General features: G+C 40.8%; 1 protein-coding gene across 11 annotated transcripts in view; it reads right to left on the bottom strand.

Moving 5' to 3' along the window:
- cadpsa (Ca2+-dependent activator protein for secretion a) overlaps positions 1–18988 on the bottom strand; it is a 166735-nt gene that overhangs the window by 76701 nt on the left and 71046 nt on the right. For all 11 annotated transcript variants that reach the window (XM_041946624.1, XM_041946652.1, XM_041946616.1 and 8 more), the window contains exons 7-11: positions 17103–17214; positions 16866–17005; positions 11710–11776; positions 5123–5231; positions 4551–4763 (exon numbers count right to left, since the gene is read on the bottom strand). In XM_041946624.1, coding sequence (XP_041802558.1) covers positions 4551–4763; positions 5123–5231; positions 11710–11776; positions 16866–17005; positions 17103–17214 — 641 coding nt within the window. The remainder of the gene's footprint in view (positions 1–4550; positions 4764–5122; positions 5232–11709; positions 11777–16865; positions 17006–17102; positions 17215–18988) is intronic.

The raw sequence follows: 18988 nt of genomic DNA, 5'->3' as shown, positions 1-18988 counted from the left end.
TCTGTTTACACAGTCACAGTCATACATTTTAGGGTTAAATTTAGGGTAAATTTAGGGTAAGGTTAGGGTTAGGATTAATTAGTGTTAAGCAATAGCGGTTATGGTTATAGTTAGGGTAAGTCTCCAAGTCTTTGGAATGTCCTTAAAAAGTGTTTTGAAAGGTTTCAGAGCTCATGAAGCCAGTTGTAAGGTCCTGTTGCCTTTGGACTCTTTACTCTTTTGCCTTTGGACTTTTACTTTGAAAATCCTACAAACTCCAGAGCCCCTGTTAAGCACCACTTTTTGAAAATCTGTCTCTGTCTAAGCGGGCACACACACGTATGTTTTCATGACAGAGGGAGAGAAGCTTCCTCTATACTCTGTGGGGACACAAAAAAGTACAGCAGTTGTCACTAAACATTATAAACATTATCTCTGAGATCTGTTCCAAGGTCCATGACTTGCTTTGTCTGTGTGTGTGCGTACATGTCACATCAATTAGCAGTCTTACTTCACTTTTCTGTGTTGAACCAGGGAATAGGGTATTTCTCTAACCTTCACCAAGCACTTTGAATTGTCTAAACAGAACCACAAAAACCTTAATTGACCTTTATCTGCCAGAAGCACATTGGAAGGAAATCTAATGATTATGCTCAATGTTTTGCAGACACAGTAAGGTTAGCATGAACATCTTATTGTTGAAATAAAGGTAATCCATGCGTCATTACCAAGCCTGTAAAACCTGTCTGCGTGCAAATGAATGCGTACGAATGACATTTATAAAAGACAGAGCTGTGGTTTCAGGACTCGAAAATTTCACATTGCTCATGTAAGTTATAGAACCAGGATGTCATAAGTCCATGTGCCTTTTTTCCAAGAAAAGTACCAGATGTGGAGAAATAAAAGAGTTTGCACTTTTTTTGAATAGGACAAAGAGCCTCTAATAATAATTTAAGAATAATTCTAATCTTGTTTTAGGGCACTAAATGTGTCAAAACAAATTAAACTGTCAGTCATCATGAAAAGAAAAAGAGTAAGCTGTGAAGATCAAGTTCACCTCTCAGCAGCTGAAAACAAATCTCTGATCCGTCTTTATTGTTACACTGTTTTAATGTAGTTTATTTTGATTTGGGTTGGCGGGGTGACATGATGTTATATTATTCATTGCACTGATCCAGGTGTGAACTGACAAGAAGCTATTTGGTAACATTGACTGATTGCTGCATGATTTAATTGTGCAGCAAACTCACTGTATTATTCATGGCCTGGCACTTTTAACGTGGTAATTACCAGCTGCTGGGACTCAGTGGGACTCCAGTGGTTGTGTCAAAAACAGCTCACTCAAAAAATTCACTTACACAAACGTAGGCAGGAAGCAGGAAGTTTTTCATTTCTGGGATCGTTGGATGTGTTGCACCCACTTCTCTCTCTAATAGTGTTTTGGTTGGCAATTTTTTTTGTTCAATTTTATGCCTTCCAGCATAGGGTTTTTACAGCGTCCTAAAATTAAGCAATTTGATAATGTCGTCATTAATGAGATAATATGTCCAGTAAATGTAAGAGGTTGATGTTTGCCTAACATGAAATATGGAGGCATCCACATACACACAAAACAATGAGTGGAGTAGCCACTGTAATTGTACGAGCTTTATTGACAGCCAGACACAGGGAATAAGGTTGCTAGCACAGTTAAGATGAAAAGTTTTGTTTTGGCAACTTGTAAATTAACTTGTTAGCAATCAGTTGTATGATTGGTGTGGATCAGGTCTGGATCTCCTAGCCCTGTTCACGTCTGACATCTCTTGGTCGTGCATGGAGCCAGGTCCCAGCTTTCAATTAATAGAAGGGTCAAGTTTGCTTTCCAGGTCTTTTTGGGTTCAAAAATTATGGCAAAGGACCATAATTCTGCTATTTACCGGCCAAAATAAAATCCTGTCAGTACTACAAACCATTGTGCAGAGTTTTGGCATCTAATTAGCCTTTAAACACATTAAAACAAGTTGCTCTAACTGGCCTCATCCCATGACGAACTGATAATCATCACACCAAACCAGCTAAGAAGTACTGTACAGAGGCATTTTAGATTCAACACCATGATGAAAAATGGTGGATAAAGGTAAGGCTGTTTGTTGATGCATGTCGGAGAGGCAGAGGGGCACAAAGAATGAACAGAGTGTTACTTCTTTAACAAGGCTGATTAGGCCACATAATTTGCATTCAAACAAATCCCGACTAACACATAATTCATTTGAGCTTGAGCAAAGGCACAGGCATGCTGTGCAGTAATATAGCGTCATTAGAAGACGGGGCCCCAGCAGCCTGCAGGGCGGTATTTGTTGGTATTTTTTTTTCTTTAACCTTAAACTGCCTTCTTTCAACAAAAACACACACTTTGCACATCAGTAAATGTAATGATAGTAGCGCTATAGCAGCAGTGCAGTGTTTAAAAAATTAGAAGACCATTAAACCATACCAAAAGAGCAAGCCCAACTACCGACAAGCCTATTTCCAAAAATGACTGTGCACCTTCTTGATCTGAACAAGTTCTTCTGTTTGGCTTAAAAATGCACAAAGTGTCAGCCCAAAACAAGCAAAACAGTCTGTCCGCCTCATTAATTTGTCCAATTAATTGTTAGATGACATGGGGTAACTTCCATCCATTTTTGCTGAACATTTAAATTCTTATCATACTTGAAAAGAATATTGGAATTGCAACAAAATGCCAACAATAATAATTTGCATAGGGAGCATTTTCAAAACAAACATTTTCAAAGCTGTTCCAAGCACAAAAGACTTGTTCTTCTTTTGTATATAACCAAAAACATCCTTACCATGAATAAGAATACACCACATTTAAAAAAATGTCTCATCCTAAATTCGGCAGATTTTCTAATGGCGGTGATACAGCAGCCATCACAAATAGTGTTTTAAAAGTAGACGTGCTGTTAGCTTTGCAGCAGTGACAAACATGACATCTTCATGAAAAATGTGAATTTTAACCCTGACCTACAATGCAGTGCTTTAGTTGGCTGATCCATAACACATGAATGTAGTCAGTCCCTGTTGTAAAGATGGCAGACAGGAGCACAGCCAAAGCAAATCAAGTCTGCATGCATGTTAAATTACAAAGAAGTTAGTATGTCCTGCACTTCTGTCCTCCAACAGAAATAGCAAACACAAAGTTAATAAAAGAGGAAGAGCAATGGACAACAAAAGGAGGAAAGAAAGAAAGGGAAAGAAAGCACTTACCCTTTAATCCAGCTACAAGATAGCAGGGTCAGGGTTTAGAAGAAGGAAGACAGAAGAAAAGGAAGAAGGAACAAACAGAGAAACATAAAGACACACAGCAAAGCCACCAACACTTTAACACTAGAGCAGTTCTACAACAAAGAGCGAAGCAGCGCACAGAGAAACAATAACAGTTGAAACATGTACAGACAAAGTAAGGACATCATTGGCAGATGTCAAATGTCGGAGGACAACTAGGAGACAGAGTGAGACATAAAGCACAAGAAGCTATGAGTGATAAAAAGAAGGGCCTTTTCATTCTAGTTCTTGATTTGCTGTCATTTGTATACATATATATGTATATGTGTTTGTGTGTGTGTGTGTATATATATATATATATATATATATATATATATATATACATATACATATACCCAGACCAAGCCCCTCCATGGAATGTATCACCGGTAGATAGAGGAAGTGGCTGACATCAAGAAATCCTTCCAGTGGCCAGAAAAGGCCGGGCTGAAGGACAGCACAGAGACTCAAGAACAGGCTTCAAGCACCACATCCATAGAGGCAGGGGTCTGCCACAGCAGACAGGATCCAAGATGCAGGCTGTGCAAAGATGTCCCTGAGACAGTTCAGCACATAGTAGCACAGTGTAGGATGTAAGCTGGGACATCTCAAAACAGACTTCATGTTCCAGGCTGACAAGCAACTGCTGGCTAGTGTTGACAAGAAGCAGAAGAGGGGGGTTGTAATAGATGTGGCAATCCCAGTTGACAGTAACATTCGAAAGAAGGAGGACGAGAAGATCGAGAAGTACCAGGGACTGAAGGAACAACTAGAACAGATGTGGAAGGTGGAGTCCAAAGTGGTCATTGTGGTGATAGCAGCATTAGCCACTGTGACCAGGTACAACATCTGAGATCTCTGTCCAGGGGAGTGCATTCCTAGAAACAGCTAAGACACTGTGCAGAATCCTGAAACTCCCAGGCCTCTGGTAGTGGACCCAGGGTTAAGGAAGACACACACTACCCCATGTGGGTAATGTGGGGGTGAGAGGGAGATTAATGTACACACACACACTCACACACACACACACTGAGGCTACAGTAGGAATGTCTTCATGTAAAAACATTGAATAGGGATCTAACAGACAAGAGTCTAATAAATTAATGTCGCTTTATGGTGTCATGGGCTGGCATGCCTTCAAATTAAATGCTAAAAATGTAACAATTATGTAAATGCAGGCTCAAATATTTTTTTCTAAAAAATGCGATTAGACCAGCTGGTGTGGCACAAAACAACAAATAAGAATCTGAAACTTTAAAACTTACAAAACTGAGATATGGGTGCATCAAGCTGTGGCGCTGTGCCTCCCCTTGAGTTGAGTTTCTGGACCTGGGTGGGAGGAACTGGCTTGTGTGACTGGCCAGTAGCTCGGTACATGGCCTGCACCCATAGAATCCGGTCCTGCTCATCATCACTGGCAAAGATTACAGTGTCACCCTCTTTCACAGCGTTGAAGAACGTCCGACCGCCATCTAGACCTGAAGGATGGACAGAGCAAGAATTACTCAATTGAACAGGATCATATAGATCAAATAGACAAAAATAACTTTTAGAAATGTCCAGTGGGTCACTTATTGTGTACACAAAGTTGTCCCACTGGAACAGGTGCATCAGAACTAGGAGGACAGCGATGGAGATGTCAATCAAGCAGTTTGTCCACACCCACATCATCCTAACAAGAGATCTAATCATACAACGTGGATGAAAACACCTGAGTGGGTAGACTAAGGGTGTGCAGGGGCTTTAACAACAGATTTGCACTTCAAACTGTAATGCTTGTTCCTCAGCATTGCTTGCCATCATGTACTGCACATCTGTGTCATATGCTTGCTGATACCTGACTGGGGGTCAGTGTAGTCCACAGTGTAGCCATCCAGTTGGAGGAGCTCCACGGGCTCAGCCTTCTTCTCTCTGTAGCTGCACATGGCAAAGGTGTACTGACTCACCTGCACCAATCACAGAGAGAGGAAACGTTCACTCATCAGCCGGCTCAGAAGGGTACAGTTTAAACACTGTGTGCATTTATATGTGCACAGCCGTTAACCACACCACCAACTCATTTCTCACTATCTGTCTCTTTAAATGCCACATTTAGATACAATAAGAGAGGGAGAAGGAGCACTGTTCGTTCTTTTACTGGCCTAGGCACAGTCTGAACAAATAGTTTTTCATTCTGTGACAGAATATGTATAAAGTTTCTGTCTCACTGAGCAGCAGTTAATACAAAAGTCTTTTTTTTACTCGTGTGAATAAAAGCACAAAGTGCAGCTGAGGTTCTGCAGTCAAAAGTCACAAAGTGCTGGACAAATTTAAACATTGACCTGATGATAAAGTGCCACAGTTATTACACTTCATCCTGAGGGAAACATGAAAGTGTGTAACAAATTTCATGGCAAACTGAGCAATAGACTTTCTGGTATCTCAGTCATGGTGTTACGGACCCACAGAAACTGATCCCTGTTTCATATGCAATAGTTGGTGCAAAAGTCATATGAGGGTTTAAAAATATTACGTTTTACAGTACAGCTATAGCTATACCGGTTATCTTGAGCAACTTTTAGCTACAGGAGGTGTCCATGTTTGTTTGGCTTTCAGGCACTGGCATATTTGTACAGGTGAAGTCAGATATATCAGAGCTATTAAAAAACATGGTTCTCTTTTCATAATAACAACTTGCATGTTGACTTGAATTTTAATTAAAGGTCAGGAAAACTTACACTAACTTCAACTTGACACGAATGCAGCATTAAACTCCTTGACTCAGTAGCAGAATGAGGCCTCTTGGATGAGTTTAATTTAAACTAAGATTTGATAAAAAAGAAACAAATCAACTCCATTGTTTCTGAATCTTCAACAGGTCCAGGTCTATTGGTGAATTAAAGATGATTTAAAAAACTTTATTGGTGTGAGATTGCAGGTATTATCCCCAGTGAAATAATAACAACGTATTTAGCGACTGCTTGGCATTTCCTCTAGTGTCATCATCCAAAACTCAACTGTCACACGGAAAATATCACATTACTTAAAGAACTCTGGTCACACTGGTCACATTTGTGCACCCTTTTTATTTTGCACACTCGCATGAGCTTTCATCTAGCACCTCTCTTAGACTGACACGTGTATCTCATTTGCCACATGCGTTCATGCTCCCAGAGGATGGACTTTTGATATTAATGACTAAATGGGCTTTCCATTAGTGAGGATAAGCATAATGAGTTGGTTGTTGTAGCCATCACTCTTATTTAGTGTGCTGTAATGTAACCTGCACTGAAAGATAGCAGGGCTTTACACTTTCAGTCGTGTCAATAAATAGTCCAATATAGAGCCATGTATCAGTGTCACCCTGGTTTAGGTTTGTGGTTGTGGTCATGTGACTGCTCCCTGCGATGGTAACGGGAAGTGTAGTGACAGTCTATCACTAGCTGTAGCTGGCCTGCTGCTACTGTAGCTGCCAGTCATACCATACTGTCGTCACAAATCAAAAGGCCTGGCCAATCCACCGCTGTTGCCACCTCTGCCACTGCAAGTGGCAGCTCTCACTCTCGCTGCATTCTGTGTGTGTGTGTGTGTGTGTGTGTGAGTGTGAGAGAGAGAGAGAGAGACAAATGAGATTCCCCACAACAACACTGATGAGACCTGAGGCCAAGTAAAGGATGGAGGGAACCAGACAACTCTCCAGCAGCAGCTCCCTGGCCTCCAGGGCACCACAATGGCAAATCTAGTCTAAACTACTGACTCCACTCCACCCATATTCCAAAACCAACTCTCTCTCTCTATCATGTCAGATTTATCTTTCAATTATTCTTTTAAAATTGGGTAATATAGAACTGGATCAAAATAGTTTGAAACAATGACAATGACAATGAATTGAAATGAAATGAATTGAGGCTAATTAAATTAAATGAAACTTACTTAGCTGAATTGAAAGTTACATGAACTAAATGAAATTGCTTGAATTAAACTGAATTAAACAGAAATAAGTTGAACTAGCTGATCTGAGCTAAAGTGAAATGAAATTCATAGAAATGCATTGAATCAAAGTTGAGCTAGACTGAAGTAAAATGAGCTGAATTTAAGTTAACTAAAATCAACCAAACTAACATGAACTGAACATGAACTGAACTTCATTTCGGTGAAGTGCACCGAAATGAAGTTACGTGAATTGAAGCAAATTTAAGTGAATCGAAGTGAAGTGAAAGACAGATGTGGACATATGTGCAGTTAAATTTGGCACACGCAAGGTTTATCTGATCTGTAATCTGCCTTTGATGCTTTGTGGAGGGGAGACTCAGACCACAGCAACTATACTGATTATTAACTGATGGAGGAGGGGGGAAAAGGGGGTGATTTAAGGACAGAGAGGAAGAGTGGAGGATGGGGAAGAAAGAGATGACAGGCAAGTGATAAACAGCTGGGAGAAGAAAGAAGAGGATGGGGAGGCAAAGAGAGAGAAATGGATGAAGGGGTGAATGGCAGAAGACAGGGGATGAACAGTGGGAAAAAGGAGTGTAGCTGAGATAGACAAAGATTAAATACCAACATGTATACATACAACACAACCAACAAGCGACAACACGCTACTACAGATTCATTTTCCGCAACATTAGGAGGACAAGGCCATTCCTAATCCAGGAGGCAGCGCACGTTCTGGTAGTAATATGTAGAACATTACCTTCTAGTGACTCGAATGGCAGGCACGAATAAAACAAGAAGAAGAAGAAGAACGAACATAAACGTAATGGGGATGAAACCACGCCCACAAAGAAGCTGGATTTATGAGTAGCTCTGGTTTTTTCTGTTTTTCTTGCAGTTGGTCTGTAAAACAAACAGCTGATGTGGATGATGCTAGCATACCTGTTGCTAGTTTACAGCGATTGGGGGCACTGATTCCCTCCCCTCGTGGCTAATCCCATGTAGGTTGCACCAAGGGATGTCAGGCCTTCTGGGGTTGAATAACCATTTCTTTCCCTCATCCATGGTTGTGACGAAGAACCAGTCTGGGTAGTGAACAGCAGGTTTAAGGCTGAAGCTATGAAGCTCTCTCATTATGTCTCAGTATGCGGTCGCTGCTCCAGGACGTCAGGGTTGCAATTTTCATAAATGTATATTGAATTGCCTTGGTAGTGAAATTTCCCCCCTGTCTTGCATGATTCACAGAGGGTTTCTAATCGGGTTTTCGACTTGGAGGAGATGGAGCAATGGGCGTGGTCTAATTCTGGAAGCCACGAAAGCCCCTGTTCATCCAACAGGAGGATGAGGAGCCCGGACAGGAATTCTGTGTCTGTGGCATTCAATGCTTTTAGGTAAGCCTACGGTGCAGATGCTGTTCTTATGACTTCGTCCCCCCAGGTCCAAAGACTTAGCCTTTAGTGGAGCACTGTTGTTAGCTAGGACTGAGCAGGTCACCTCCAAAACCTCAATGCATTTGCTGTCTGAACTGGTGCTTGATTCAAGGGATGGATTTGTGGTGCACGGTCCACTTTAGAGTGAATTGTGTCCAGCTTCGTTTTGAGGGTCAAGAATGCCGATCCGAGCTTAGATGACAGGGACTCTCTGTGAGACCTCAGAATGCGGATCCGAGCTCAGATGACAGGGACTCTCTGTGAGACCTCAGAATGTGGATCCTCAGGGCCTCTTAGTGCTACATTAGGGGATCCATGTTGGCATTGCTGGAAAGTGTGCTGTCTTCTTTGGCATTGTCCTTTCTTAGATTTTTGTTGGATTTCAAATCAAGTTTGAGGTGGAGGTTGATCCTCGAGATTAACTGGTCAAGACTGATGTGGTTAGAAGCCTGAAAGTTGGGGTAAATTGGTTGAAATGTTACAAAATAAATCGGAGCGCAGCGTGTATGTGGGTATTCCATGGTAGTCGCAACAGGAAGTCTCACAGTTCTGCATTCTACAAGTTGATGTACTTGCAAGATTTTTGTGATTTCTGGGTTCTTGTAGCACTTTTGTATACAGATGTTGTAACACTGCACCTACCTTACTTATCTATTCCTTACTACTTATACAAAAAACAAAAAGAGTCATCCAGAGAACTTTAACTGTAGACAAATCTTTCTCAAACAGGCATCGGTTTTCAAGAGAGGGTGCAAATACACTCCTCATGACAACTTTTACTTTTAATCTTTTTAATTGTTGAAAGAAATCATATTAAAGTCAAATAATTACGATGCATGACTTCAAAGGTGTTTCATTTTCACATTTAAACTGAAAATACATTATACTGCAGTTTCAATGCCCCCTTCCTGTGGTATCGATGAAATATTATTATTATTATATATTATTCCTAAAGAGACTTTCACATTCATTTACATAATTCAGTATAATTAATAAAACACTGACACCTCTGTTGTTAGCTAGTTTAATTACAATAGTTCTGTTTTTGATCAAGGTAGGCCAATCCTAAAATGCATTTTTTGTAAATGTTGTGGATTTTGTCCCTCATCTCTTACATTCCGGTTGCGCAGGAAGTGATCCTCCTTCAACTCCTTCAACATACATATGGGAATGGGAATATTGTATTACAATATGAACCTGCAACAGTCTCTTTCATTAAAAGACAGGCATATTCAAAATTAGCAGGTTTTAATATAACACCAGGGGTTTTGCAGCCAAAGTGATGAGCCAAAGTTAATGAATATTTTTAACAAAATTAAGGAAAATGGATCCAAATCAAAGGATGTAGTCGTAAAGACAGACACGGGTAACAAAACAGCTGCCAGTCAGTATGACTTGAGCAAAACAGACAGTGAGCAAAGAAAAAAAAAGCACCATCTCTAAAACAGCAACAAAAAGTACATGTGTACTCAAACACACACTGCAATAACAGATAATGTCTGTGCTCCTCAAGACAAACATCCATGCACATTCACAGACAGACATAAAAACAAACACACACACACACACACACACGCACGAGTGTGCAGTCTATTGACCAGTATTTGTCACTTGCTATATATTTAGCTGGGAGCAAGTGAGAGGCTTCAAGTTGGCGGCGCTCAGGCTTTTCTAGCTGCAAGTGTTAGGCCAGCTAGTGTTCACTCGACTTTGTCAATCCCCTGTCAACTTGTAGCTCAGAGACATATCCCCCCCACCCCACGCCCCCGACAAACACATACACACACACAGACACACACACATACAGCTGCCCACCTCCCAATGCAGAGCCACCAGGAAATGGCCGCTACTGCACCCCACACCCCCACCACCCCATCTCCTGACAAAAGCCTGCTTGGCCTCTCCATCATTCGTCTGACAGCCGAGGGAAGACAGCTTGGCTGCATCTCTCTTTCTCACAGCACACACAACACGAGGCCAGTGAAAATATCACAGCCATAAAGCAGAGCTGATGTTGAGGCTGCTCACGGTTCTCTCTTGGGTGTGATAAGATTTTGGAGCTCTCCATGAATTCTCTTCAGTCCAAGTTTGACTTTGCGGTTTTGAAAGTATGATAGAGAGCACAGATCAAGAAAGATTTGTTCAGAGGCTTTCTCCGATCTGCTGCTCAGTGGAGCTATGACTATGACTTTATCACCTGAGCCAGTCCATCACTGACGCACCTTCTCCAGTTTTTATAGATGTAAAAGCTGTACAGTCATAGATGTATTTATATTGTAGTTCTCTAAGCAAAAGCTCTTTCAAGTTTAGAAGGCTTCATGACTGGTGAGGACACAAACCGTGACCCTGTGAACTTGGTTGAACCTCTGTCAGCATTTACCTGGCCACAGCTGCTAACCAGCGTAATGTTTCTAACACAACATATAACAAAATATTACATAAATCACCAATTTGCCTTAACTTAACCGTAAATATTTTGGCTGAACATATATGTTGACTGTGTAATTTTACATGTAAGCTGCAACTAAAAATATTTTCACTAGGGATTTATCTGTCAAATATGTTCTTGTGTGAAAAAGTGAATCTTTGGGTTGTTAAAATGGTGAAAAGAGTGCAAACTGATGTATTCACAGTCACTGTTTTGTCAAAGCAGCAGTCTAAAACCCAGAGACATTCTGTTTAACATTACAGGGAAAGCAAGAAAAGCAGCAATTCATTTATATTTACAAAAATTATATCAAGGAAATATCAAGATATCTGTCCTGTAAATCTCCAGCATCCCCATTTACAGAGGAAGTGACAGCACATGGGATCCTGGTCCTCAGGTGGAGAATCTGAGTGCACTAAAGAGTGCAGCTGGACACAACTGCATTGACTGCAAGTTCATACGAAACACATTCCTTTCATGAAAGACTTTAGTGTGATGCTACTGCTCATTCAAACACCCAACCCACCTAAAACCATCAAATAGTGTACCATTTGTTTTTCAGTTCACTGTCTTACTGACTTGTAGTTTGTGGGAACCAAAACAATAGAATAAAATAAAATTCAGTGAAAGAATGGCTGTATTATCTGTGCTTACCTGAACCAGCACAAAGAATCTTTTCTTCCATCTTTTCCACACATTTTTGCCAATGGCCCAAAGGTACCTGTGGAATCAAAAAGACATTTGACACAGATTTCTCAGTATGGCCTTTATGCAGATGTTGTAAACTGACTGAACTGTATTTGCTTCCTTCTGCACTGCCATGATTCTGATATGACAGGAGTCTGATGCACCAGCTGAACAGAAAGGGTACATAGAGTGGTAGCCTAGTGCATCTACTAACCTCTCCTGGTAAAAAACCACTACTGCAACCAGATACTTCACAATTTCAAAAATCCCCCCGCACTACACGTCACCACACTTCATTCCTCTGTTCTTTGGTGTTTTGTCTTACTTGACAGAAATTTCTTGGAAATTCACAGTGAACTAATGTCACCAGCCATGCCACTTTTCCATTTAAGTGTGCCTGTAAAGTGTCTGAGAGGCAGCATGCACAGAACCAGAGCCTTGGAACTGGAACATGCAGCCATCATCAGTTTTAGGAGTAACACCTGTGTAAGAAAACTGTGTTACAAGAAAGAGAGCTGTGCTTAATAAGAGCAATAATGACAAATAATATGCTTGATTTAGGTGAACTGATGAAAGAGCAAAGACATCAGTTAGTATGACTGTCGCTGCTTCCTTACTTTCATATCTAGAACTGGGTAATATCAAAATCATTCACAGTAATTTAGACCAAATACATTGACAATGAGCAGCATCATTGTCATTTTAGGGACAATTATGAAGGGCTTTCAGAGGCTATTCACAACCAAGACATTTCAGTAATTAGATGATTATTAATGTGCATATGAGGAATTGACAGATTAATCCATTCATTCATTTAGTGAGACCAGTGAGATAATATTAAAATGTCGATACAGGCTGTGTGACGCAAGTTTACATTTACATTGTTTTTGTTTGTTTGTTTTCAGTTTGTGTGATATGTCTACAGGGTTTGCTGGAAGTGCAAGGAAAGCAGACATTTAGCGACCACGATCCCTGATCTAGAAAATACAGAGTGCGTATCGAACATGTTTCTGCCATAGAGGCTGATGAAGACCTCCATGTGATCAGCTCATGGGCCTACACAGTTGTTTTTGCTTAGGCAACAAATTACAGGCTGTGGCAAAGCAACATACACAGGGAGATGATCAGGGAGATAATAGTGCTAAATGTAAGCCATGAATCATCATGCTGACACATCGTCTAATCAGGGTCAAGTGGCTGGTCATCTTGCTTCATGCTCCATGAATGAAACTCCCCATCTCAAATCACTTTGCTAATGATGTTTCTGTTAAATCTCCCCTTTAAAGTGTCCCACCGTTCAATTAAGTATTTTCACTCACTTCTACTGTACATCTGTCCCATGCAGTATGCTGTATATCTACCTCTGGAACTTGCACATATGTGACTTATTCTAATGCAAAACAAAACTGTTACTGTGCATCAGATGGAAAATACTACATATTTTTCCAATGAAATTCAGCATGTCATATTTGGTGTCTCTAGAAAGCTTGAGAGCCAGACTAGCTAAAGTAAAGGGTACAATTACAATTTGGAGGCACAACATTAAGTAGAGTCAGTGAGCTAAAAGACTGACATTGAAAAGAATTCATGCCAACTACAACCCTGAACCCAAAAAAGTTGGGACACTCTGTCCCAATCTGTTTATTCTGAATCTGATGCAGCAACACGTTTCAAACAAGTTGTGACAGGAGCAACTAAAGACTGGGAAAGATGTGGAACGCTCCAAAAACACCTGTTTGGATCATTCCACAGGTAAACAGGTTGATTGGTAACAGGTGATAGTATCATGATTGGGTATGAAAGGAGCATCCTGGAACGACTCAGTGGTTCACAGTGAGGATGGAGCGAGGTTCACCACTTTGAGATCACATGATTGGATAAAGTGTGTTACAACATGGGCTCAGGAGCTCTTTGTTAAACTGTCGTCAGTAAACAGTTTGTTTACAAATGATTACCTTTTTATATTTTACACAGCATCCCAACTTTTTGGGCTCAGTACAGAGCACTACATTATTCCTTTGTTAGCAATATTTTCCAAAACGTGACATTGTCAGCTCAGAGCCTGTCATTGAAAGAAAATCACCCTAAAGATTATTTCATGGAGAAATACAGTACAGTGTAGGAGTTACCATGCTATATTTAGTCTTTTCTTCTCAAAAAGTACTAAGGCTTGTTGTGTTGAGTTTTCATATAGCTTTGACTTGAAAACATGATGTAGAAGGAGAAGGACGGGATCAGGGCTTTTGTTGTAAAAGAACATCTGAGGGTGAGGACCCCAGTTTGATGTGTCTCTGTTGCTCCCAGCCTAACTGTCGGTCTCCCTGGGGAGCCCACCTCAGCTCGCCTCAGCGTGCCTTTCCCCCTGGTGGCTCCCAGAGCTACTTCTGCCTGTCGTCCTGAATAAACCAGCATCCATGAGGTCACACATGAGGGCCCTGCCTGTGTGCTGTGCAGAGAGTGGGACCAGTAACATGGTACAGGGAGGCTGTGTGCATGTCTTACAGGGCAGCCCAGCAGCCTTCTCCAAGGCTCCCAAAAGAAAGCATATGGAGGGGAGGGAGGGGGGAAGGCAAACCAGCAGCTCCTCACAGCTACAGAAAGAAGAGCAATGCTTTGAAACAGGAAGTGTGTGTGCCACTGTGTACAAAAAAAGACCACCACTGTTCGTTTACAGTCATTAATGTCACTCGTGATGGAGAGTTGGTGCTGTCCAATCACATGCCTCAATGCAAACTATAATTGCTGCTTGTTCAATTGTGTCTTTGCATCTTAGACTATAGGCACCCCTAGACTTTGTTACAGACAAGGGCATCTCATTAACTCAACAGTAATCTCTGTCTTGAAGTTGGCAGCAGACCACTCCCCACATAATGCCAATGGCACCCGAGACGACTGAGAGAGTATAGTAAGTCAGTGGTAGATAGACCCCCAGTTAGCAGAGCACCATAATGACCCTGACACTATAACCTTGTCAGATAGGTGTGTCCCAGCACCTGGCCAGTATTTCTTTTGCTCAGTGGTGGTGCCTGAGCTCGACTGAGTGATGGCTTCTTAACAAGATATGTGTCAGCTCTGATAAACTCCCATACGCTGACAGTCTTAATGGACACTAGAGTACTTCACCACTCCCAGTTACCACACTCTGTACAGCCTCAACAAGCTCCACCAATCACATGGTGAGAGGAGCCTGTATGTCACCTAAGGGGGAAACCCAGGGTCAAAAACTCCACAAAGCACTCATGCTTCTTGTGCTTTGTTTTACTTTAGGTGACTTTTTTTTCTACCACATTGTCTTGCACAGGTAATTCTGCAGAACCCAGAACCCAAGACATTAGAGATGTATGACACAACTGTGAAGGCTGTATAATGATGAAGTTTAGCTGAGTAACCTCAGTGTTGGTGTAAAAAGTTTTTGTTAAACTTGTGTAATCCTTAAAAGAAAAACAACCTTTATGAACATGAACATAGGCATTCCAGCACTGTAAACTACATCTTGACTGAGCAAATCAAAGGGCATATACTGTCTTATTTCATTTTGGCATCTGACATCTCTGACATTGTCTCGTGGGGTAACGCAGTTGCAAAGTGCAGACTCACTTATTGATGATGACAGGCTCTGAAATCTGAGACACGCTGAGCACAAAGGAACACACAATGAGTGCTTCAGTCTAAAGAAAAGGGAAAACCCACCTCCAGTTGTTATTCTCAGGCTTTAGTTTACAAGTTTGTAAATATGTGCAGACTCACCCAGGTGTTCTCAGTTATTCTGGCTGATTAGACCTCACAGCTGATATTTTGATATGTCACAGATGAAGTTACTGAAAATATAAATGGCTAAATTATATGAAATGTGCAATGAGCCATTCCATTGAGCAGTTGTAGTTGATACAATTTCGTATTGTGAGTGTAAGTGAAATGCAGCTATTAGCAGTGTTGTCAAATACACCTGTGCCTTCCTGCTGTGCCTTTTTGCTGTATGTCAAAATGTCTGCTGTGAAAAAGGTCAATGAAGTGAGGCGCAATCACCAAACCTCATGAATGGACAGACACAGATGATATCTGGACTTGTTGCATCAGGCACAAAAACACAGGTGTATTTAATAACAAATAACGACTGCATCCCATGCAGCTTGACCATTTCCATCCCAAGTGTTTTGCAAGATGGCTGACTTGGAAGGCTTCTTAGAAAATGTCAATGGAACAGATCTATTAGAAAGACATGTGTGAGGTATCCTAACTAGCACCTTGGAAGGACCTTTTCACAGCCCAGTTTTTCTTGCTATACAAATGATAATATTAACAATGGCTTCATTCCATGCACAATTCCAGAGCTCTGAAAATGAAATGTAGTCCTTATTAATTCCTGCTTTGACAATTTAAAATGTCCACTGTGAAAAGGGTCCATTTTCATGAACATCTCATAATTTCATCATATGTAAGAATGATTGTGTCAGTATTATATTTTACTGCCTCACAATGTAAATAATTAAAAATCTTATTAAATGTCATCCTTGGTCTTATATTGGTATGCTGTGGGTCCATCAATATAAAATGTTGCATAGGCCATGTCCCAGAAAAGCTATCATGTCACATCTTTTACCGTAGTGGAAGTGTAGTAACAATTGCTACCACAAGAGGGAAGCAAAACATTATCTTATGGACAAAACAACCCCAGTGAAAGACCTATTACATAGTGTACATTGAAGATTAAAGATGAAGTGATAGAGTAGCACACAGCAAATAAGACACTTTCACATCTACCTTAAGCCTGTATCTGACTTACCCCCGCCAACATAAAACATATATGGACATATACCAAGATGAACTTGTGGGCAAGTCAAAGATTTAACCTTCTTTAGTTGATAACCAAAATGTTATATTTGTATTGTTCAAGGATCCTTACAGTCCATCTTCACACAGAAGAAATAACAACTTTTGTTGCTTAACACCCAGCAGTATCTTTTTAGTACTTTCCCACAGAGACACAAGGATCATGAACTAAGAAAAAGCTAAACTTGCAGAAGTTTCTTTCTTTCTTAGTTCATGATCCTTGTCATGGCCTGGAGGCTACTTGTTCCAGAATCATTGGGGCCACAAGAATGCAGACTGTCACCGTCACTTACCCACAATGCTTCATGTTCTGTGGTTTGTCCATGCGAATGGCCAGTTTGATCCTAAGGTCATTGTCTGGACAGCCTTTCGACACTGTCATCTTGTGGAGCTCAGACTGCTTGGGACTGTTGGGAGTCGGGTGGAGCACAACCTGGAGTATAATAATATATGTGTGCTTTACACTACATACTGAACAAATGTTGTACCAACTGAAATGACCAAAATTTAGCAGATTTGTCATTTCTTACCTTCCCCAGCTCCTTATCTTCCAGAGCCAGCACTCCTGTGCTCTCTGTAAACAGCTTCACCTTCACAGCAGGCAACGGCTGCGTGGTGGTAAAGTCACCCTGGGTACCCCAACTACACACACACACACACACCAGCACACATACAAACACCCGGGTACAATAAGAAGAAAAGAAACGCTGTGTTAAGATGATGTAACTTTGCATGTGACCATCTGCTTTCACAGCAGGTCCAGCTAAATCAGATGTTGCAGGGATTTAAAATGCAGTTCTGTGCTGATTGCTCCATCACAACGAGCACTGGTTCAGCTGTGTTACACTTAGAGGGGCCCCTGGCACCTGGTTAATGTTATTAACTACACCAGTGATGTTCCTGCTATGACAAGTCAAAACGTTACTGTGAAAACGGATTTTAGTCTGACTTCCCTTGGTAGTTCAAAAAAGGCTCATTTTCATTTTTTTTCATTTTGATGTTTGATTACAGGCTATGTCACCAAAAACCAAAATGATATGCAGTCCTTCAGACATCATTTTGGACACTTAGCTTTCTTGACACTGATTCACAGAAATAAATTTTTTTTCTGATAATACGTCCTGTCAGAGGCTGTTGTTTGTGTGATTATCTGCCAAGATTATTGCAGTTAATTATTTTCCTGTCCATGGTCTCCAAAACAAGTCCTCTAAACCATATCAGAATAAGGTTTAAAGTTAAACCTCTGATGACCTCTAATGGTTTTTAGGCCATTTCAGACCGTACATCCAGCTCAGACCTCTGAGGGCACAGCAACAGTTTAAGAGACCATGCAATTTTATTCCAGATTACACAGGTTTAAACCCATCCCCAATCTTAAACTGCAGTTTACTTACATGTTTGCAAATGTGTATTTGTGTGTACTGTATGTGTACCTCAGTGCACATCATGGTATTCATCACATTTAATCAAAATAATGTCATCTTAATGTTTCAAACTGTTATATGTCCAAAGGGCTTGAAATGGGACATTTGACATCACCCTAACTGCTGCCACTGAATGTGTGCCCAAGTGAAGAGATGTCAGATTCCACAAGGTTTTGTCTGGCTTTGATCCAGCAGTAGAAAACAGATCTCTTGCAGTGTTTCACCTGGATGACTTCCACAGGCTTCTAATGAAGAAAAGGATTAATCATGCAGCTTGAGGAGAGGAGCCCTGGGGAATCACACCAAAGGTGATTAAAGACAACATGACGCAGTGAAAGGCAGCCAGCTGAAGATCCTGCACATGTGTCAGTGTTTGTCATGAGGAAAGAAAGAAAGAAAGAAAGAAAGAAAGAAAGAAAGAAAGAAAGAAAGATTTTTAGCTTCTCTAAAAATACGATGAGCAGAGGTTTTCTTTCACTCTCAGAGCTGCTATGGGGCATCTTATGAATCACTCCTCATTTTTATTGTTACAAGTGTGCTGTTGTAGTGGTTAAAGCCCAGTCTTCATGACCAGGGAACTGTTTTCACTCACAAAGCTTAATACTAGGCTTTTCTTTTCTTCTGTAACATTACGAGTTAAATAAAGTTTCAAATGCATAAGCATGATAAGACAGATGACACGGCACAGCCACTGACAAGCCCACTGCTGCTGATTGTAGCTGTGAGGACACATTTGTTGTCTCAGACAAAATCAAATTTGTTCTTTTCATTTCTTATTCATTGCAATCTATCTGATTGTGTGTGCATCTGAAAAACATCTGGGTTTCTCAACTAGCAGTGAACAAAACAAGGATGTGTTTGGGTAGGCAGGGTAGCGAGGTAGAGAAAACCTCAAATTCCTAATATAATTACTTTACAAATTACTTCATATACAAGTAATTAGTTACTGTGGAAAATAACTGGATTACTTTCATTATTTCAGTGTTGCTGTG

This window comes from Chelmon rostratus, chromosome 2 (genome assembly GCF_017976325.1).
Source record: "Chelmon rostratus isolate fCheRos1 chromosome 2, fCheRos1.pri, whole genome shotgun sequence".
Lineage (NCBI taxonomy): Eukaryota > Metazoa > Chordata > Actinopteri > Chaetodontiformes > Chaetodontidae > Chelmon > Chelmon rostratus.
This window is presented reverse-complemented; position numbering and strand designations above follow the sequence as displayed.